Source organism: Symphodus melops (assembly GCF_947650265.1).
Source record: "Symphodus melops genome assembly, chromosome: 17".
NCBI classification, from domain to species: domain Eukaryota; kingdom Metazoa; phylum Chordata; class Actinopteri; order Labriformes; family Labridae; genus Symphodus; species Symphodus melops.
In genome coordinates this window covers 3,085,365-3,108,981 of record NC_136707.1, presented here as the reverse complement: position 1 = coordinate 3,108,981, position 23,617 = coordinate 3,085,365, and the positions used below count along the sequence as shown (strand labels likewise).

The window sequence follows — 23,617 nt, the reverse complement described above, 5'->3', positions numbered from 1 at the left end:
AATGTAGTAAAAAGTGTAGACCTGCTCGTTTCTTAAAGTGTCTTGAGTTGGATCACTGATTGATTATTTTCAGTCACATCACATTTTGACGCCACATGAATGCAGAATAAATAAACCCCCTTCAGGCCCAGCTGGTAGTTTTGAACATTAATTGGTTTTATTTCAATTTTAACACTAAAAAGTACCCGGTCTCATTGACTAAAACAGGTAATAAAAACAAAACAATAAAAACCATCACCATGGCCTCCAACATCACATCATCATGGCAGACAGCTGTAACGAGGTGTACATTGACATTCAGACTGTGCTGTGATCAACACTGGGCACAACACGGTAACAGCCTAATTAAAGTGAACACTTCACCACTTTCAGGTGTAAAAGAAGAGTTGACTCAAACTGGTCACAAAAAGGTCAAAAGATCTATCAATTCGTAGTTAGTTTTTTTAATTTACTGACTGGACATTTTTTATTTACTGACTGAAAACTGAGATTTCCATCACTCGTCTTTAGCAGCTATGAATTTAATTAATTAGAAGGAATCTCTTTAAGATTTGGTTTCATTAGACCGCTGATTTACAAAAAAGGGCACATTTTATCAAAAGTATTGCATCAAATCCAAACACACAGAGATGAATTATCTTTGAAAAACAAGAACAAGTCTGTTCTCAGAATATAGGTTTAAAATCAAAGTCTTGTTTCCTGTCTTTACAAACATACAGTCTGCTTAAAAATAACCAATTAAACTGAAAACAATACACATTTTAAAAATGCTAAAAACATCCCTTTCATCCCGTTGTTCCCATGTTTGCATCCAACAATCAGAGGACCTAGGATCGTTCCTTGAGGAACTCCTGTGTGAACTTTTTAAAACTCCAGCTGTATTTAAAAAAAAAATTAAAAAACATCCTTAATGGTTTCTCTCTTTTTCCTATATTACCCCTCTGGGCTCCCAGTAAAACTGGTTTATATTCCCTTCTTTCACTCAGTCACTCTCTTAACAGCCTTCAGTTTTAAAGACCAGGCTACACAGGGGAAAAAAAAAAAAAAAAAAAAAAAGTAATCTTCTTTTCACATGGAAACAACAAAACCGCTTTTCAGTAAACAGCCAACAAATAAAATAAAACCCAGATCACAGGAGTGGAGATGTGCGCTGCAATATGTACACATGAAAGTTGTTTGAATGCGTCTCAGTGCTGAAAATAAAATCATGAATGAATGTAAGAACAATAGTTTCATTCACATCCTCCTTTAAAAACAACATTTAGAGAGAAATGTATTTGGTGGAATATCTAAATAATTAATAGTCTGTGATCAAGACAGCAAAGCATGTGTATAATGTAGATTTTTCAATGGATATTTACCTACTGCAATTTATTCAGTAAAAAGTAAAGTTACTTCATTATTTCCCCTTTTTCCATCCAGACAAACTTCTCTCGTTTATGGCTTTGTAAACAAGGTCAGGAGGAGCTGTGATAAACTAACAAGTCAAATGATGCTGCTGCTGTCATTAGAAAACCTCACGGTCACCTCTGTATCTCTGACGTCATCACACCTGGATCAGGGCAGATTTCACTTTTCAGGGAGATACGAGGTTTTTGCGTTGAGCATTTTCTAATCTGTTTACAGTGCAGTGAAGCAGCCGCTGTCCTCTAAAAACCACACAACATCTCTGATGAAGTACATGTTTGTAGTTTATAAGTGTATAATTTTGGTTGAAAATAAAACTGAATGAAAAGATTATGCTGCACTTAAGTATCTGCCTTTACATTTACATTATTTGGAAGCGTTTGTGTATATTTTTATGCCATTTGTTTGAACTTGTAGATGATCATTTTAGATCAAGTAAAACATTTGAAAAAAAATTCCCATCATGAGTATTTTATGATTGGAAATCCAAGTTTTCTTCATTTTGCTCATTTAGGCATCAATGGGCGTCCCGATTTTATGATCCTGTTGAGCTCTTTTATAACTTTTAAACTTGTTATGAAAGATTGGTTTTTACATCCTTAAAGAAAGTGTAATCTTTGGAGGGAAGTGATCTAATCAGGAGTAAGAACTAAAACAAAGCTGAGTCTTAAATGTTTTTGGTCTTTTAACCTGAGAAGTTTGAGTGTTTTCAGTTGTGTGGTTTTTTACAGCACAGCTTCAAGCTCTGAGACGCACCCAAAATGACACAGATAAAATAAAAGATATACACATTATTGTAATCAAATATCAACACTGTACATCCACTGAGGTAATGAGGTCTGTGTGGAATTAAAAAAAAAGAAAACACTTGAAATGTTTTGAGAGAAAAATGAGGTATTTAACAAGGTATGGAGGCTGAAAGTGCAAAGAGTCAGGAAAACAAATATGCTCAGTGTTTGCAGAAAAGCGGTTGGGTCATTCTGATGAGCAAGACGACAAGCTTTAGTTACTCAAGCAGAGGCAAAAACAGGCAATTAAACAGTTAATAATTTATCAAAATCCAAGTATTATTGTTTTACTCAAGGAGAACTGTCTCAACATTTTCATTCTTGTAGATATTTTGTGGGGAGGTTTTTTGCAAGTGAGCGTTCACCAGCGGCTGCGAATGAGCGATCCTCTAATAATTTTCTACATTGAATCAGGGTCTGGTGGCTCTGCAGAGTTTTAGCTTCATATTGCTTAAAAGTTTTTGTTCAAACAGGATAAAAACAGATTCACCATCAGGCTAGAAAAAGTTAGCTTATTTACAAAAAAAAAAAAAAGAAGAAGAAGAAGATTGGTGTTGAAACATTGCGGAGCACGCACAACATCAGTACATAAAACCCCCCCATCAGGATACATCGCTGATATATTTATATATTTATCTCATCCTTCTTTTCACCAAACTCCATCCCACACTGTGGTACAAATGCTACGTCGTGTTTTACTACAGAGACGGAGGGTGAGGGGGGGAATGATTTAAATAAAAACAGAGTTTAGAAGAATTCATCTCGACACATTTCAACACGATATTCTCACGTTTAGATCGTTATCGTTCACTCACATAGGTGGCCATGATTTTATCTTTGGCGCCCTTTAAATCTGATTTTCCACGAAGAACAAGATTATCTGAGAAGGCATAAAAATATAGTTTCATATTATTAATTGCAGGACGCAAAAAGGTGCCTTTTTTATTGAAGAGCATAATTTAGTGCCTTTAGAGGAATTTCACTTTAGGGTAGAATTTAATAAGTTTAAAAAAATACAAATTCTTTATTTTGGTTGGAGAAGGCTTCCATATTTGGAACTTGTCTTCTTAAGGATTTGGTTAACAAAGTTCGAGCTTTAAATGTGTGAAGACACCACACTGATTGGACTTGAGAGGCATAATCAGGACTTCCTGTTTGGAGGCACACAGGAACAAATAGGCATCGATGGGCTCTTCAGTTTTACTATCTAAGTTATGACAGCATTATCTGTCATCTGTTTGTTTGTTTTTTTCATCGCTTTGACATTTTAAAGCCATCAATATCTCATAATAATTTCTCTTTATTTTGCAGTTAAATTTGTCTCTCTGGCAGGTTTATGTGGACGCTTGTTGCGACCACATAAGAGCTTTCAAGTGTTACATTTTAAAACAGTATATAGATGCAATTGCAATAATCTCACAAAATTAATAGTTCCAAGTTATTTAAATATTCATCTTGATTTTTTTCCCCTTTAGGATCAACTAAAATGTTTGATTTAGTCTGGTTTCATTTCCACCCTCCATAAGGAACAGGATTAGTCAATGAAAAACAGGTCACATAATTAGTCCAAGTATTCATTGTGTTCTAGTGACGACAGGTTTTTCATGCTTGTTGCTTTTCTATGGGTTGTAATTTTATAAAGGCTTTTACGAAAAAAGAAAAAAAAATTTTTTGAAGACATCTCTTTAGATGTCATGAATTATTCCCTAATATTGATCAAGTGTTTGAATGGAAGAAAACGTGTGCCAGGGAAAGGGTTAAGAAAAGGTGAGAAATCAAACAAAGAAAATATTTATATTGAATCTAAATTAGTTTGTTTTTTCCCGATGTCCCGTGAAGACCTCGTAATAACAAAAAAGAAAAGAGCAAACTCCTTTGAACTTTTCCTCTTGAAACGATGAGGTCTACGTCTTCATCTTTAGTCTTTCATTAAATGGTAAAGATGTATACGATTATTCCTTTCTAACAATTATTCCAAACAGATCCAAAAGAAAATCAAATTCATCCTCAAAAGAAAAAAAAAAACTGTTTTCGTACTTTTGTATCTTTTCACACTTTTTTCTTTTTGACACAAAGGTACAAAGTGTTAATATTCAATAAGCTCACTGAAGGTAATGCTCTCGTTGGTCTTTGATTAATCTGACAATTATCAAAAAAAATTCCTGGCAGCAAACGTCTTCGGTACAGATGAGACGGATCAAAGTGAACATTTCGTAGAAGACAGAGAAAAGTTGTTTGTAGAAGAATGTAACAAGTTATAATAACTTCCTTGTTGTTGTTTTTTTTGTAGGGAGGTATTTATGTGGCGACATGAATTGAACCGGAGAACAAGGAGAGGAAGGAAGGATGCAAGTATACAGAAGGAGGTAAAAGCGTAACCCGTCGCACATTTCAAACCGTCCTCCTTCCTTTTTCTCTCGCTTCATCATCAGTTCTGTCTGAAAATTTTAAACTGTACAACAAAAAGGATCAAAACTGCAGATTCACATTCAACAAGTCCAAACAATCGATGCCACTGACGACAGTTTTATCTTCCTTTTTGTTTGTAGAAGTGACACAAAAGATCTTCAAAAATCTAAAACATGACGAAAAATGCACCTGACGATAATCCAAAAAACGGTTTCCATAAAAAAAAAAAAAGAAGAAAAAAAAAAGTATCCAGTCCGTCTGTCGAGAAAACAACAAAAACAAGAGCACTTTAAAAACTAACAGGTAGAAAAATCAAAGGTCACTTTTTGTCTGTGTGAGCGACCGTCCACACTGTACACGTCCACAAACTCACCACCACACAAATGAAACAGGAAGAAGGAAAAGGGGAAACGGCGCTCCGACTGTCCTGCTGCTGCGGCGACGAGCTTATTGCAAAAATATTTCACCTGCTCAGACTGAAACTCACCTGCAGCAGCTGCAGCGTGTTCCATGACTAGTAGTACGACTTGATGTTTTTTGTTTTTTTTACAGGAGTAGAAGAAGAAGAAGATGAAGTGGATGTACAGCAGGAGGAGGAGGAGGAGGAGGAGGGATTTGGCCTTCGTCACATCGGGTCCGACGCCTCCTCATTCAGTGCTTTTGTTTGTCCGGGTCACTTTTCTTCTTCTCATCGTTTCACTTCAGTGTTGCGAATTCTGATTTCCCGTGAAGTCAGCGGGGTCGACTGCTCCAGTTTCAGGTTACAACTATTTTGTTTTGAAAACCCTAAAGTGTTTTAAAGCCCTCGAGAATGAGCGTTCTGGTTCCTGATTGGAGGAGAGGGTTTTCAGGTGCGTAAAGATTCGGTAAATTTCTGGATCTTCAAGTTGAATAACAAGTGTTTTTTAAAGTTTGTCCACTAACGCTGTTTTATGAATATTATAGAACCGGTCTGAAGTTCAACTATTTCAGTGTGCAGCATCCAATTTTCAAAAACTTTTTTTTTTTCCTGCACTCATGGCGCCCTCGGGTAAAAACAGCTGAGCCCATGGAGCAGGGCTGAATTTGTGAATCTTCCCCTTAAACCAATCAAAAGTTGTAATCCTAGAAAGCTGTTTGACAGCCGGCTCCTGGAGATTCTCCAGATTTCCAAAGTTGTTATTCACACACATAAAGTCCCTTAAAGCCCGATGTTTGCGCTGCTGAACGGGACAAATTTCAGATCGAAGAAGCAGCCTGAGATCGAGGTTGTGAGCGCTTCCCCGTATAAAACACCGTTAGTGGATATAAGACAGTCCTATATATCAGTAAGAGGTGTGGATCGTCATCCTGTTTTATTTCAGAGTTAAATCCTTTCTCTCCGTTTCTTAGTTAGAGCATGTTTTCTGTTCTTTCAGAATAAAAGCACCGGTGTTTGTTTAAAGATGCTTTTCAGAGTTAAAGCATCGATGTGTGTAAACTAAGAAGAGAGCTTCTTCTTTAGAGTTTAAGAATCGAAGCGTGTTGTCTTTGTGTGTTAGGGTGTAAAGCGGGTGTATACTCGTTGGTTGTGTCTGTGTACCGTTTACGTTGTCAGATCTTCAGGTGTTTGTTTCAATGAACTGGACTCTGAACCAGATGTGTTTCCCGTTCTTGGTTTTCTGATCGCCGGTTCAGATCCGGTCTCAGGTCTGTGGATCCTCTGTCCCCACAGTGTTTTTCTTTGTTCTGGACTCTGTTAAAGCTCAACTTGAAGCCACGTCGGGTTCAGGATCTGCTCCCGGGGTGCTGGGTCCGGACGTGGCTGTGGAGGCGGGTTGCTGAGGAGAACCTTTTTCCGCACTCTGAGCAGCGCAGCGCTGAGGAGGAGGAGGAGCCGCTTGGCGGGGACGATGGGGACGAGGTGTCGGCGGCGGCGCTTTCAGCGACGTGGGTCTGACGGTGAGCCTTCAGGAGGGACATCCGGCTGAACCTCCGGCCGCACTCCTCGCACTCGGACCAAACCCTCCGCCTCTTCTTCTGCACAAACACACACAACGCTTTTTATATTCACACTGTTTCTAAACCACACAGACGAATGTATTTAAAGCTCCTGTATGGAACTTTCAGTTTGTCTCGATTTTGGCGCCCCCCTGTGGACAAACGGCTCCCTCTCAGGTCAATGGGATTTTGTACTGAACATGTAAGTCGTATTTTCTAGGAACAGTCTCTTCCTGCTGCCTTGTAAAAGTCAAACATGTCCCTCATGGAGTCTCTGCTGACACCGACCCTGCGTCGACTGTTTAAAAATCACAAAATAATTCATCTGGACACAGACGGCCTTGTTGTCTTACTTTTAAAGAGGCATCAGTGTGATTTTCAGAGTGTTTAATAACCAGATAGAAACTCCAAACAGGAGCTTTAATGATGCTCTGCGGCTCTCTAATCCAGGTCGACACTCAGCCAATGAAAGGCGTCTGAAGTCTGAAGTTTAAGTTAAAGCCATGACCGGCTGTTTCACTGCTGCAGGCTGAAGACATCTAGAGGAGCCATTCTTCTAAGAGACAACCTTCAAACGTTTAGACAACATGCATCCCTCTCTCACCTTCCTCCCTTTGTCCTCCTCGCCCTCCTCTTCCTCCTCCTCCTCTTCCTCCTCCTCCCTGGTTACTGGGGGCGATGAACAGATGGGTATGAGTGGCTCCTCGCCGTTGGTTGCCAGGGCGGCCAGCGTTTCATTGGCAGCTGCAGCGGCGTCTTCGTCGTCTTCTTCCAGCAGCTGAGACGGCAGAGTGAGGAGACGATGAAGCATCGAGGCCGAAGAGCGACGACCCGAAGAGCCTGAAGACGTAGACACAAAGACTCGTTTTAGTTGACCCTTTGTTGGCTCTCTGATTGGACTGCCGACCTACCAATCACAGAGCGCCCTCTCATAGCAACTGTTGCTGGGATACTATCGGTTATTCTGTGGAGGTGAGACTGCTGATATCAGGCGACATCACTAACAGTCGTCTGTAGAGATTTGGACCCTCTCAAACCTGTGTCTTTATTCTTTCACTGCGACAAAGTTTAGAAAAGGATCAAACCAATCAAAAGTCAATAAAAGTCTGACAAACGAGGGGAGAGTCAATCGTTTCAAACGGGAAGGAGCCTAGCGACAAGATTTTGTCTAACCTAGTAACAGTAACTAAGGAGGGCGGGGCTTCACAGAGGGTTATTTCCTGGTAAGGGAGGGGCTTATTTTGTAACTTGTTTGATAATAAGCCATATAAGTTCATGTTTTATAATTATAACGTGTAAAATAACTGAAGCAGTCATAAAAATGTCGGGGAGCTAAATCTGCTGGAGAAAGAGAGAAAACAAATACCTGAGTCCATCCTGAGCTTATAAATGTAATAAATTAAACTCCATGTTAATGTGTGTATTATGTTTTTGTTTTTCATTTTAAAGTTTTCTTTATTTTGTAACATTTGGTCACAGGCTCGTTGCTCAGAGTTCATTAATAATCGAACCAAGAGTCAGCTGCAGCTCCAGATGTGTTCTCATGTTTTGTAAGCATCCAGCAGAGGGCAGTGAGGAGTCCGAAACACACAAACGCACCACAGACTGTGTGTGTGTGTGTGTGTGTGTGTGTGTGTGTGTGTGTTTGTGTGTGTGTGTTTACTCAAGGGACACGGGTGCTGTATATACACAGTGTATTCATTCTGTACATGAGGCTCCCTCCCTGCATTAAGCTGCAGCAGCAGTCATTAAGGGTGTGTGTGTGTGTGCATGTGTGTGTGTGTGTGTGCATGTGTGTGTGTGTGTGTGCATGTGTGTGTGTGTGTGTGTGTGTGTGTGTGAGTGTGTGTGGCCATAGGGTACATGTCTCTATCGAATCTCTTGTTATCCTCGCTGCTTCACAATCCAGATAATAAAACAGGATTTGAGTCATGATTACTATCGATCCTTCGTCATGTTTAGATATCTTTGTTTGTTTGTTTACTATCAACAGTCTTATTCGGTAAACACTTTGTTTTATTTTAATGTCGGGTTAGGTAAGGGGTTAGGGGTCTTAATTGTCGGGTTCGGTAAGGGGTTAGGGGTCTTAATTGTCGGGTTCGGTAAGGGGTTAGGGGTCTAAATTTTCGGGTTAGGTAAGGGGTTAGGGGTCTTAATTGTCGGGTTCGGTAAGGGGTTAGGGGCCTTAATTGTCGGGTTAGGTAAGGGGTTAGGGGTCTTAATTGTCGGGTTAGGTAAGGGGTTAGGGGTCTTAATTGTCGGGTTAGGTAAGGGGTTAGGGGTCTTAATTGTCGGGTTAGGTAAGGGGTTGGGGGTCTTAATTGTCGGGTTAGGTAAGGGGTTGGGGGTCTTAATTGTCGGGTTAGGTAAGGGGTTGGGGGTCATGGGTTTGGGTTGTCTGGTTCGGATGTTTAAAGTTTGTAAAGATGAATGAAAGTCATCTGAAGACGCTCACCTGTGGGGCTTTGCGGTGGTCCGGGTGACGGTCCAGCGCTGGTATTGGCTCGCGCCCTGCTGTTCCTCTGACACTCCTCCTCATCAGGAGAAAACACCTCCATGTCCTCCAGAGGAGTCCATCGGGGGTCCTGCTGGGGGGAGGAGGGGGAGGGCTGCAGGGTGACAGAGTGGGAGGGGAGCGGCTGAACCTGCCGAGCTCGCTCCTCGCTCAGGCTCCGCCCCACTCCCACTTCTCCTCCGTCTCCATCGCTGCACCACTTCTGACCGAAGACCTTGTCCAGGATGGGAACCCAGTCCTGGGAGACCGAGATGATGGGGGGCCGCTCCGGGTCTGGAGGGAAGGGACACAAGTAGGAGGGATCATAGGAAGTGTAAAGGAAGCAGAGGAAAGAAGAAGAGGAAGAGCAAGATGAGATGGACAGAGGAGGAGGAAGAATAAGGAAAGGAAGAAATGAAGAAGAGGAAGCAGAGAGAGGATAAGAGGGAGAGAGGAGGAGGCGACAGAAGGAGGTAACGAAGGTGATGAGGGGGAGGAAATAAGGACATAAACAGGGAGAGGAAGAGGAGAAGACGATGAGGAAGTAGAGAGGGAAGCGGAATGTGAGTGAAACGAGGAAAGGAAGCAGAAGAGATTAGGGAGGGAGGAGTTGAAGGAGAAAAGGGGTTAAAGGAAGTATGGGAGAAGGAAAGAAGGAGGTTATGAAGAGAAAAGAAGGGAAGAAGATAAGAGAGAAAAAAAGGAAACAAGCAAAGAAGAAGAGACGAGAAAGGAGGACGAGAAGAAGAGTGCAAGGTGGTCAAATGAGGATGGATGAGGAGGGAGCGAGGAAAAGGAAACAAGGAGAAGGAAATAAGATGAGTGGAGCGACTTTAAAACTGTGACACGACATTTGAGCAAACTTGTATTTATTTACCAGCTTTTCGAGGTCTTTCTTTGGACCCAAGGATGTCGTTCAGCTCTTCCCTGGCATCTTCAGAGTCGCTTGGTGACACCGAGTCATTCTCTGAGCCTCTTCTTCTCCCTCCTCCTCCTCCTCCTCCTCCTCTCCCCTTCTCCCCTCCTCCTCCTTTGCCAGTGCTTTTGTCCATTCGTTCTTCCAGCAGCTGCTGCTCCCGCTCCATCTTTGTGATCTCCAGCAGCAGGTCATCGAACGACGCCTCCACGATCTTGGTCAGCTCACGCACGGCGAAGTCAAGGACCTGCTCCATGACCGACTTCAGCTGATCTGCAGGAGGGGAGAGACGAGTTGAGCATCATCATCATCATCAGATCACATGGTTTTAAGCTGTGCTTGTGTCTCGATGAGGCCGAGAATAAAGCCTTTTTGATTTTCATGATTTAGAGAATCAAAAGAAAAAGATTGAGATAAAATGTTATGATTTCCCCCGTTTAGATGATCAGGATCATTTAGATCCTGGCGCTTTGCATTTTGGGAAACCTGAGGGAGGCTGTTCAGAAGCATACTGAAGAACAGCATCCAGGTATTGACCAAATCCATATGTACTACTAGTATCGTAGGCTGCTTTGAAAACAGCCCATGTTCACAGCCTGGAGTTTATTTTTGTGATTTGTTCGATGGACGATAAGTGATGCTGTATGTCAGACGATCCGTTTTGTCGGACCGTTTCCTGACATGAAGGGGACACAGGAGACGCTCGACATGAACCTGAGCAGCTCCATTCACTGAGTCATAACACGCCTGTCGTCATGGTAACCGCATGTCTGGCAGACATGTAAATAATCCACAGAGTGAGCTGTAATCAAAGGCTGCAGGTCAGACGTCAGTCAGCTCTCCGTTTGGTTTATTTAAAGCTTTTTATTTGTGAGACAACGTGGAACTCTTTCACCCCGTGTCTCTGTAGTTTTTTTTTTTACTACAGGGAGTTATTTCTTTCTCTTTTCAGTTTACATAAACCACCAATACTCTGCCTTGATGTGTTTGCTATTTGCTCGTCATCGTGACGTGTGTCTGTGCGTTACTGTGCACTGTCCCGGTTTTAAATCAGTGTGCTGTGGTGATGTAACATGCATGTTCATTAAGAACATAGTGAGCCAGGAAGAAGACTCAGACTGGGTAAACTCTTTCTCCAGCTATGCTCATTTCTGTTCCCATCATCTTTGAGAGCATCGTAAGTGAACGGACAAAACAGAAGGGGGGGGGGGGGGGGGGGGGGGGGGGGGGGTGCTACAGCTGGCTTACACTGTGTAACCCCGGGTTACTTATTTAACATTAGATGTGAGCTTTGACCTTAACAGATGATATGAAATATGACGAGTCTGTGAACGTATGAACTACTGCTTTGTGTGTGTGTGTGTGTGTGTGTGTGTGTGTGTGTGTGTGTGTGTGTGTGTGTGTGTGTGTGTGTGTGTGTGTGTGTGTGTGTGATCACATTGTTGTGTCCACAGTCCAGTCATAATAACACAGTAATCCCCCCCGTGCCAGTGATGACAACATCTAATTCAACTTATTTGTACCAGGCTGTAAAATGTTCATTACTGCTGTAAAAACTTAAAAAGCTTGTTTTAATGTGCCGTTCGGGACTTCTGGTGTTCCTGGACTTCATCATTGGCTCCATTTTTTAAGACCGGAGGTTGCTGCTGCTCGGTTGAGAACCACTTATTGAAACAATGATTTCCTTTCTTTTAGAAACTCACATTTTTGACAACGTGCAAAAACTGTACAACACTGGGTGTGTTCATTTTCTGACAAAGAATATGCAAACAATGATTCTCCTGCAACCACATCTCCCCCCCCCCCCACTGCTTTTCATAATGTCCCCTTATGACATCATCAACGTCACGTTACCATGTGATAACCTTTGTTATAGGACCGTTTCAAACAGGGCCAGGTCTTCTAAAAGGTTAGCTGAAGAAAACGTCGATAACTCATGTGAACACGGGGTTTTTGACAGTGACCATAACGTGTGTCCATATTTGTTCATGTTCTCTGGAGGCCGAGTCGAGTCGAGTGATCTCTTTGTCTGTGGCTGTGTTCGTTCACATCTCGTCGTGTGAACAGTCAGATCAGACGTCTGTGTGCGTGTTTGACTCATTTAATCAGGTTTAAGAGTGGAGCTGATCTCAGAACGGATCGGGCGACGGGCCTGGAGTTCCCCTTGAACCCGCCTCATTATCAGCCTAATGAGCGCTAATGGAACGAGATGGAGATAAGACTGGTACTGTGTCATCTGGTTCCCTTTATTACAGAGTACTCACTTCATCTTCAGATGTATAAATATATCTCCTTAGATGAAGTCTTTCATCAGACTGTGGGCTGAAGTGCTGGTCACGATGCGTCTGGATCGTTAGCCCCACTCAGACGAGACGTTTACGTCTCTGTGACGTTTGTGTTCAATCAGACGTTAAAGATAGCGTCTCTCTCCTGGAGCAGACGTGTTTGTGCACGTCTGGCTGTCTGCTGTGCCATGCTTCTGCAACGCCGACACACAATGGGAATTCACAAACTGGGACAAGAATATTACGCTGTGGCAGAATCACTATGAACGCACGTTAGCACGCGTTTGCGGAAACGTTCAAACTCGTATAACAGACTTCATCTTTTAATGCCAAACAATGATTGCTCATCACTTTACACATTTGCCTCTCATATTATAAAACGATATTTAATTGCTCTAATAGATTTCTTGTACGTCCAGCATTCACTTCATCTGACTGCATCATGGTCATTATACTCAGTCTTACACCCAATACATAATATCTGAGCATGCTTTGTATTCATTGCTAAGAATCGAAGAGTTCTTCTTGAAAATGCTCAGTCATCTTGACACGGTGATATAATCTGCAGCCCGACGCAGGTCCACATTATTTAAGAAGAAAAACAGCTTGGAGCATTTGCAGCATTCATTCTTTAATCAAGAAGGACTGGCAGCCATTATCATATCGCTCAGATGGATCCAATCATGTGTGCTCGTGCAATGTAACACATTCCTCGCTTCTTTTATTGGGCACATTAGGGGCCGTGACGCCCACGTTCTGTTCAGTCAAAAATGATCAAACACAACAGAACACAAAAGGGCAAATTAAAGAGACAGAAGGACAATGAGATAATTGGATTAAAAGGTCCAAAGAAGAAAAGTGAGAGACCTTTGGTATGAAGTTCAAAGACGAGGAATGAAGAATGTGCCGGAGCAAAAGAAACCAGCGGCGTTGGTGCCATCTTAAATGATTTTAATCATGTGGTGACACTTAATTTGCTCGATGGTACCGCGTCCATCATCTGACCTTTAAAGGATTACTGGACTCTGTTTGGGAGGTGGAGTCGAGCTTTCAGACAAACGTCTTCGGCTCACACAGAAACAAAGGGACCAAACAAAAGCAGGAAACAGAAACTGGTCTCACTAACCAGCGTCCACGAACACGTCTGATGAAGATAAAACTGGCTGGAGGGAGTTCCCCGCTGTGGAGGGAAACCAGCTATGACTGCACTGATTTCCTGTCAGTCAGTACCCGGGGCAAAGCAAAACACAATAAACCTTTTTGTTCACATATTTCCTGAAATTAAGTGCGAACCAAATCAAGATGATTTTTTTTCTTCTTGTCTCACTGAATCAACAGAGCGTCTCTTTAGTTTCACAGACGGAGGAAATGTGACAGCAGACGTACCTTTACCAACATGTGGAAATACTACACAAGAGGAGAAAGTCCTCCTTTCTCCTTCTGAGTGGATTTCTGAACAGTCTTTTAACGTTTTAGTTTAGTGAACGGTTTCAGGAGATGTTTTCAGCCTGCAGCAGGGAAACTTGCTGTAATAACTGCCAGGAAATCCTTTATCTATCATAGTACAGCCACTGAAAACAACATGTTTTTACCACCAAATTCCTCACAGCGTTATCCATGTCTGACAGCATTACAGCCTGATTAATCAGCCAGCCCATAATATCTATCTGAGCCGGCTAATTTTTTATCTCAGATATGTGCCGTTTGATTTTATCTGGATTCTTCATATATATATACACACACACACACACACACACACATATATATATATATATAAATATACACATATATATATATACATATATATATATACACATATACATACATATATACACATATGTGTGTATATATATATATATATATATATATATATATATATATATATAGACACACACACATATATATATATATACACATATACATACATATATACACATGTGTATTTATATATGTGTATATATATATATATATATATATATATATAGACACACACACACATATATATATATATATATATACACACCGGAAGAGCTGGAGGAGGTGTCTGGGGTGAGGGAAGTCTGGGTGTCTCTGCTTAGACTGCTGCTCCCGCGACCCGGCCCCGGATAAGCGGTAGAAAATGGATGGATGGATGGATATATATATATATACCGGTAAATAAATAAAATAATATTTCATTTCCAAGTTAAAAAATAAAACAAAGTTGTCTTTAATTGAAATCTTTAGTTTTAAAAACTGCTTCGGGGATCAACGCATTTGATGCGTGTTCATGTAAATCTATTTATCTCTAAAGATCGTGGACAGAACTAAGAAAGATATCAGTTTATATATATATATAATATATATATATATATATATATATATGTCCCAGCCTTAATAAAGCCCATATCAGTCAGTAACACTGCTCCCTTTAAAGCCACCAGATTCAATTTTAAACCTCTGAACATGAGTTAATGGTCAACTGTGACAGTTTAATGAGAAACACAGGACACATATACAACGATAAACTCTGTTTGTTTCACAGTAAGGTTTAATCAGGGCATTGAGTCAGACTTGTTTCGGAGGATGCATCGTTCTCCAGACTCCATTTAAACGTGGAGAACAGAGGAGCTGCTGCTGCTCGACTCTGTTGGTTGGTTTTTGTTTTGAAATTACAAAAATGTGGAGATACAAATTTTTACACGTTAGGAATGGGAAGTTTCTGTTTTTGCTCGAGGACTGTACTTGAGACTGTCTGGTTTGGGGGGCAGGGTGACCCGACTGCTCCATATGTCCATATGTTCATATCTCATGTTCACATGTATGTCCATATGGTCATATGAACACATGGAGGGTGGGAGGAGTCTGTGTGCACATTAATGAAAAGTAGGTTGAAGAGGCTCTCACTCCAAATGCTATCACTTTTTTATATTACCCCCCCCCCCCGATAATGGATGCATCAGAGATGTATTAATGCTTGCATGCAACGACTGAGGGTTATCAAGAGTTCACAGAGCCATTATCACATCTGCTACTTTAAACATTTATACCAACAATAAACCTCAATGTTTCCAAGTGAAGCCAAAAAAAAGTCACTTGATGTTCTCTGCAAAGCTGAGTCAGTCCAACGTCCCCGTAGAAGTGGCAGGTGTTAGCTTTAAGCTGTATTCTAGCTGGTCACCTCGGCGTATCCTGAACACAACTCATGACTACGGCTGTGATGTTGGAGCCAAGCGGAGCTTTAAGAGACCGTCCACGTCGTTTGTGTTACAGTTTTTGCACCAGTTAATTACTTCATGTATGCATTATCATACACGATACTCACTATAGCTCATTAGCTCATCTGTCTGTTTGTACAATCATTCACTGCTTCAGTCGAGATTGTTGTTTTATCTCCAGAGGCAGCGAATGAACTAGTCACTGGTCCAGACTAGTTCACTGTAAGTATTTGAAGCTCCCCCTCGACTACGTCAACTATGTTCAGTCCAGGATTCAAACTTCAACATGCTCGTCAAAGTAAGTCCCTAAAAAGTTTGGTTTAGTTTGTAAGTCCATTTAATTATCAGCAGTTTGTAGTTTCTGACATTTTAGGTTTTATGTCTTTGTATTTTTATAGTTTATTATAAACTACACCATATTAAATAAACCGGAGGTATATCCTTAGATATTTAAAGTCCTTACACCCTCCAACTGATTAATTGTATGATCAGACAAGAATCAAAAGAACAAAGACGAATGATTAAAAGCAGTCCTAAACCAACATGTCAGCTGTAATCCCTTTAGTTTGAGCCCTGAGTTACAGTTGATGGACTCCTGCTGGGTTTTTCTTTTTTGGTCGGGCGTGTTTTTGTTCAGTGTCAGATCTCTCTGTGGGTTCATTTAATAACTTACACTCATACAGCCAGTCCAGCCGTTCTCTTTCCCCTCCACCTCCTTCATCCTTTGTTTCTCTCCACAGTGCGTAAATCAGAGTGAAAGCTTGGCCTTCTTTTCCACGTTAGGACCCCACACAAAAACAGTGACCTTTGACCAGAGGGTGCTGAGGCCGTGGCCTAATTATCTCCCCGTGTGTTACAGACCCTCTGCTGCTTCTGTCAACTCTGCTCACACTCCTCTTGTTTTAGCAGTCGGAGAATGTGGACAGCAGCTCCTCGAAAGCGATGAATTATCCTGACTTTTTAGACACCAAGAAGGCTAGAACCATATATCATGACACTTATATTACTGTTTTAGCACTACGAATGTCGTAGTAACATACCTACCAACAGCCAAACCTTCAACAAATGGGACTTTAGCTGCAGCCAGGAAATGAGCAGCCTCTTCTCCTCGACTCATCTGCACGACTTTGATTAAAACACAAGCGGCTAAAGGAAAAGTGAAGTGAACGGACAAACAGCTTACCAGCACAACCAGGATACTTAGACACAGGAGGGCCATAAATTTCAAGGCTCTCGGTGCAAAGCCTGACAATAAATCACATCCTTAGAAAAAAAAAAAAAGGAGGAGGACGAGTTATCGCCTGAAAACAGAACCCTGAGAGCTGATAGTCACTGCTGCTGCTGGCCATGCATGGGACAACTAGCGACGTACAACCATGTGCTCAGCTCAAACAGAACTGCAACACTTGATCTCTCTTATGGGACTCCGGAATGATCTCCGATTTAAAACAGGAGGGAGCAGAATTTTAGTTAATGTTTGATTGGTCTTCATCAATATTTATAGGTTTATAAATCAGAGTCCAGAGTTTCTTTTATATCTTCTTGATATAAATTTCTTCTGATACTTGAATTGTGCAGTTAAATGTAGCGATTATGCTAACTAGCTAATGTTTTCCCACTCTGCTCTCATCTCAGTCCTCTTCTACCCCCCCCCCCCCCCCCAGTCCAAACTAACCCAAGTCTGCTATTTTTAAATATAACTGGAGTTTTTGGTTTACCTTATAAATAATTCATGTCTTGAAAAAATGTGTATGACCATATTTTAGCTTTATGTTCTAGTTTGTGTTCCTCTCACTCTTCTTTATTAAAGGTTTTTTTTTTTTTTTACTGTTATTGCCTTGTGTTTCTTAATTCCTTTCTGTGTTGTGTAATAGCCGTTAGAAGGTGTTGCACCAATAAACTTGACATTTTATGGACGTCTGTTTGTGTTTAATTCCTCAGTAGGAGCTGCTGTTCTTTTGTTTTTTTTGTTATAGATAAATCCTGCTCAGGTCCGTACGTGATTCGCTGTGTGCGCCGTGATGTCACAATCTATCCTGAGCTCCTCTGTGTTTCTGATCGTGGCGTGTTGTGGCTGTGGTCTGGTTTTATTGCAGCATGAGGTGGGAGGGGGGAGCGGGGGGGGTTAAGGATGGTTTGCGTGTCAGCAGTGCGTTTTGCGTTCGAGTGCACAAATGTGTGCATGCATGCGTGAGTAAAGTCCTTCTTTCTCACGTGTCTCTGCATGTGGAGAAGTGTCTGTCTGTATGTGCTGCTGCTGCTGCAGGCGTGCAATAAAAACACACCCAAACAAAGACACGCATATAGAACAGGCTTCATCTTTTACTCGACCAATCAAGGATTTTTAAATTTTAAATAAAAGATATTTCTGTAAAAAAAATTCTTTGAAGAAATTAAGATTATTTCAATTGCCATCATTTTCATGTGGCTGATTTCTTGTCTGTTTTGATTCTTTTTAAAGGATATACATAATGTCTTTGGGTTTAGGAACTGCACACTAATCCACAGACATTTGTTTCTGATCATTAGCAGCCAACAATACTTATTTGAAATGATGTTATCAATGTTTTCACACATTTCTTATTGAAAATGGTCAGTCTAGTACTTTTGTACACGGGGTCTATTTTTATATGTTTGAGGTAAAACCAGAGTCACAACTAAAGTGTTTATGGTGCACGACCAGAGCTCACGATTTGTGTGTGCACACTCAATCTCTCATAAACACACTCCGTCTGCATCACCACCACACACACCTTTACGCGATCTGCCTCAAATTAAACCTGAAATGAAAATTATTCAAATCATTTGTAGACTCAAAAATCGTATCTAAATCCTGAAACGGTGCGGTGTTTCGTCTGTGTTCTTGTTTTTATCGGTGCGCAGATGCAGTTTGTCTCACAAGATAACAGCAAAGATCGCTCCACAGACGGAGTGGACTGTTCTATTTAAAAACAGCCGTTACACTCGACTCCATTTCTTTACACACAGGAGTTCATCGAAGTCACAAGAAATACAAACTGATTGATCTACAAAGCAGACAGTAACTGTGTCCTGTGGCGTTTTTTCTTCGCTTTGAAGAAAGTGATAAAGCAGCTCTCCCTGAGTTTGATGCCTTTTTGTTTCAGCCGCTCACACTGCTGCAGGCCGAAGCAATCCACAAATATTTTAGTTCCTGTTTGTCCGACAGACCCTAAATGAGTTAGAAGAGGACAAAGATTTAAAGATACTTAAAAAAAAAAAAAACCTTTAAATTTGTCTCATTGATTTTTTTTTACCTCCTTAGAGCTACTTTGCAGTGCAGTGAAAATAGGCAGTTCAGTGTTTCCTCGTCTTTTACAGGAGCAGCTGTAAAAATGACGTCCTTTATGTCCGTACCCTACCTCACACGTCCACAACGCTTATCTTTGAAAACTTATCAGTTTCTTCTCTTTCTGTCAAAGTCAAGATAGCGGGCGATGGTTGTAACAGCTCTCAGAAAAGATCGTTTGCTCCATGTGGTGATAATTTTGGTTTCTTTCGCTCGGTTGGGTTTTCTGCCTGTTTAAGGAGGTTTTTAAGTTTCCTGCTGTGAGAACTGTCGTTGTAAACTACTGAGTATCAAAGTTTGAGTACTAAGAGAAGCAGACGTGTTGTAGAGCTGCTGAGTGGACTTACCTGTAGTAGACTGTGCTGACCTGCTGCAGAATGTGCCAACAGGCAGGAGACAACGTGCTGTAAACCGTGCACCGGCTTGTTTCTATCTATAGACTGAGAAGACATGGAGACCGGGTTGACCTGTTTTTTGTCCACACAGGCCTGCCGTAGACTGTGCAGATCTGTTGCTGACTGTTTCTACCTCTAGTGGACTGAACCGTCTCGCCGTAGACTGAGCCAACCAGGAGACGAGGCAGCTCGGATGTACACTTGGCCAACCTGCTGTAAAAGTTCTAATAGCTGTGCAGACCGTGCCGACCTGCAGTAGACCTTCAAAGACTGAGCCGGCCTAGTTTAGACTGAGCCAACCTGTAGACTGGACTTCTCTGCTTAGACAGCGATGACCACATGTAATCTGTGCCGACCTGCAGTAGACTGGGCCAACTTTCCACAGACTGTGCTGACTTAGGTTTGACTCTTTGTCAACTTGTCATTGAGTTTGCTGTGAGCTTTGGGGTCTGATAACGGGGCCGAATCACAATCACCAATCTCTGTCTAAAAAAAAAAATAATAAATCACCAGTGTGTGACATAAGCAATATTTTGGCTTCACTTCAAACAACAGGGGCGGGGTGTGAGTGCTGTGCATCTTTGTATACAGCAGATGGGCAGAACCGTTTATGTCTTTACTCATTGCGACAGAAGGGAGAATTTTCCTCAACAAAATGGCTGCAAAGAAAGGCAAAATCTTTTCTTATGAAATGTCAGAGAAAATTGGTTCCACGCTGTTCGAAATTGAAAACCGGTTTCAAAAAAAAAAAAAAGATTGCTCAGCACGTCGCCTCTACTTGGAACCTGTTGAAAACAAACTAAACTCCCTCCAAATAAAGGCCCGAGGCTTCACCTCAACCTGAATTCAATCTCTTATGTGCAACAACAGTTGAGCCCTTTAAAGAAGCCCATTTCAGCCCTTTGTGGTGGAACTGGTGACCCACTTGAATGCCTCAAAATCTCCCTCGGAAAAAAAAAAATACTGGAGGACGCTTGCAGGCAGTTTGATTATTCACAGCCTGACTTACATCTTTGTCCTTCATTTTCCCGCCTCAGCGCCTTTCATTTCCAACGAAGCACTGATTGAAACCTCGCTGGGGTCTGCCTTAAAAATCCGTCTACAATCCTGTCCACAAGGCCTTCCTCTTGCAGTCTGACGCTTCTTTGTCCTGGTGCCACGCCACAACCACCTCTGCACCCTCCACCAATGAAGAGGCTGTACATCTTAGTGATCCACAAGCTTTAGGAATAGGTTTGCTTTATTTTTCTCTGAACATTGGTGTCTTCCAGCATGTAGGGCTTGGTGAGCCACTTTTCCCTCTTGAACCTGTTCTGACCAAAAAAAAAAAAAAAAAAAACGCTTCACAGTGATTACATGTGATGAGCTATATAACACCCACACATGGCGTCTGGTTTTCCATTATAATCGTTATATCCTGCCTCTGCTCCATTGTACTCCAATTAAAGCCCAATTAAAAGTTGTCCTGACCCTCCAGCCTCCTGCACATGTCTGTGTCGCCCCGGTTAGATTCCTCAGACTGAGACTTCTTTGTCCCCTCTCTGCATGTCAGAAAGCTCATGAATCTTGCTTTATCACCAGCAGGCCTCACTTTCTCTGCAGTTTACTCATAAAGCCTTTAAAAAAAAAACGGCCTGCACAGTTACGCAATCCCGCGTGCTGTAGGAAGCAGAGACAAGAGGGAGGAGTGCTCAACAACTGCTGCTGCACAGTGGATTTGAGTGTGTTGTGTAACGACTACTCACCCACAACTCGTCCTCTCTGTTCCAGGCGGCGTGTGTCGGTGGGTATGCCGAGCTCGAAGCCCTGCGCTCCGGGGGCGTGTTGTTGCCTCTGCAGATGCCTCTGCTCGGGCTGCTTTGTTCTGTCCGCCCGCTCGTCCCCCGCCGCCTTGTGCTTACCAGCCGCCGGGGAGCCTCCGTTGTCCGCGGGGCTGGTGTTGGCTCGACCCCGGTTCTCCCAGGACTGCAGCTGGAGCCGAAGCCGGTGATTTTCCTGCTCCTTCACCGCCGTCTCCAGCAGCAGCGTGTTCAGGCTGGAGCCCACTGTCTTGCTTATTTCCTGCACAGCGAGCTGGACGACCTGCTCCAGCACGGACTCCAGCTGGCCCTGGAAAAACGAAATGTACACGGCCCCGTTCATATTTTCGCCCCCTCCGGTAAGAGGGCTTTCTCATTCTTCTGTAACCCGTGCCCCGACCCACCCCCCTGCCCTGTCTCCCCGACAGAAAGCTGGTTAAAATTCTTCCCCGGGGTCTCTCGGCTCCTCCAGCGGCTGATCGGCTCCGTTCTTCGGCTGCTGCTCTGTCCACATCGGCTCCGCAGCGCGTGTTCAGCCCCCCTCGGAGGCTGCCGGAAAGAGCCGAGTAGAGGCGCAGCAGCATTTTACCACCCACATGTCTTGGCCCACGCGCACCACGCACGCTCGCGCCCTTGCAGTCAGCCACGCCATTTTGGCTTTCAGAAAATAACATCAGTCAAGACCAGACTCAGAAATACACCGATTTAACTCTCTTAAAGACCTTTAAAATTACAATAGGCCTTCAGATCTGGCTCTTTTTTTTTTTGACTGGGTTCATTTTGACCTTTCTACTGTTTAAAGTCTCACCTGCAGTGTTGCTCTTTTTTAATGTAGCCTGACAGTTTTACTATGCTTAACTTTTTTAAAGGTTAGACTTCACTAGGCCTGCTTCTGTTGTTGCTTGGCACTGTTTCTTGCAAAAAACCCTTCCACGCAATATTTTATACTTCACTGACAATCTGTGGTATAACTTCCTACAAATGTCTTTTCACAGTTCTCTCATCTTTGAAAGCCTAATCTTATGGGGCGCTGCGGGCGCAGTGGTGAGAGGGCACACCCCCAGGCGACCCATGGCTCGAATAACCCTAACCCTAACCCTAACTGTGGCTCCTTTACAACACAATCATTCCACACTCTCTCTCTCTCTCTCTCTGATATCCGACTCCAGTTTCCCGTCTTTCCATAATGGCACAAAAGGCCCCGAAATAAATCCTTTTATAAAACAAATACAGGACTTTAAATAATTTCAGGTCTAATTAGGATACAACATTCTTTCAAGTTTCTCTGGTTTCTATGTATTATGACATCAGTTAAAAAAGCATGCATTGGGCTCGATCAGTTTGTATTCAAGCAAAAGCATGAGGCTATCTTTAAAAACCAAACTGAGATGCTTCACCCTAAGGTCATGCTCTATATAAAGACTATGTTTAGTTTCCACCGCTGCCTTGTTTGTCAAACGTTTGCATTGTAAATGAGATGAAGTCCTTACCTCTGTTTCTCCTGAAGAGCAAAAGCACAGTAAAATACTCTTGTGTAACATTTGAAAGTAGAACAAATCGTGCACCATGCTGTGTCTCTAGTTTAGCACATTTTTGTTTGTTTGTTTGTTTAATTCAAAGGGTAAGTCACATTAGATCAAATATAACCACCACGATTTGAGTACAAGCAACCTGTATTATATGTGTCTGCAGGTTAAGGATAAACATAACATCATAACATGCATACCCAACTATTTCAGCATATACATTATTACAGCCTTACAACTCTCTAATCATAGACTGCAGTGTAATTACACTGTGTCCCACCCACTTCCTGTCATGCTCTGTTCTTTGTTATTTTTATCAGCTAAAAGACCAATAATACGCCTTCGGGAACTACAGCTACCATCAGGGCTGACAGACCTGCTGTGGTTTTAGTGCTGCCAGATCATCCCCATCATAATAACAGGTGGGGAAAAACAGTAGGCCAAACCCTTCTGTTATAGGCAGAGATGGGCAACTGTTATTTTCTTGCAGTTTTCGAAATTAACTAAATATGAGCAATCTTGACAAAATGGTTGCCAAATTGTAATCTTTGAATGTTTGTGTCACAAAAATGTACTACCTATGTGTAAACCAGCAGTTTTGGCTACTTTACATTTGGTCAAAAAATGTACACTTTTTTTATTTGACCTTATTCACTTGACAGCAAGTTACTGCAGCTATTTATAGCTATATGGCAAACACGCTAACAGCAAAGTTTAGTGTCACGATAGTGAAGACTTGTACTTGTTCTGTTATGTAAAAGAATAAGAAATGGTTTTATCTTGGCTAAAGGGTTAGGCAAGATAACTTCACTTTTTTTAAAAAAGTGTTACATCATACAATAGGGGGAAAAAAATGTTAACAGTAGGCTACTGTTATAAGGAAGTGGCTAGAAGCTAGGCTGTTTTTGGTGTAGCCTAGGCCTAAATATATTGCTATTGCAACCAATGCTATAGGAAAGACAGGAAAATAAATATTAGCATTTCAGGCAGGATTTTGATACCCCTTGCCTTTAATCTGAATATCACAGAGGTGTAATGATTGGACCAATCTAACTAATCTACTAATCTGGACTAATCACACCACTGTGCTTATATCAAAGGTACAGGGGGGTTACAGGGGCGAGACAGTGGAGCA

The 23,617-nt window shown here is 42.0% G+C and overlaps 1 protein-coding gene across 1 annotated transcript; it reads right to left on the bottom strand.

Annotated features, from left to right (window-relative positions):
* Nucleotides 1–135: 135 nt before the first annotated feature.
* On the bottom strand, nt 136–22,305 carry LOC306838103 (uncharacterized protein). The gene is made up of 5 exons (XM_079366071.1): nt 20,903–22,305; nt 9,935–10,246; nt 9,019–9,351; nt 7,168–7,403; nt 136–6,602 (listed from the first exon to the last, which is right to left on the bottom strand). Exons 1-5 carry the CDS (start codon nt 21,297–21,299, stop codon nt 6,351–6,353), a joined length of 1,530 nt encoding a protein of 509 aa, XP_079222197.1. The 5' UTR covers nt 21,300–22,305; the 3' UTR covers nt 136–6,350.
* Nucleotides 22,306–23,617: the final 1,312 nt, after the last annotated feature.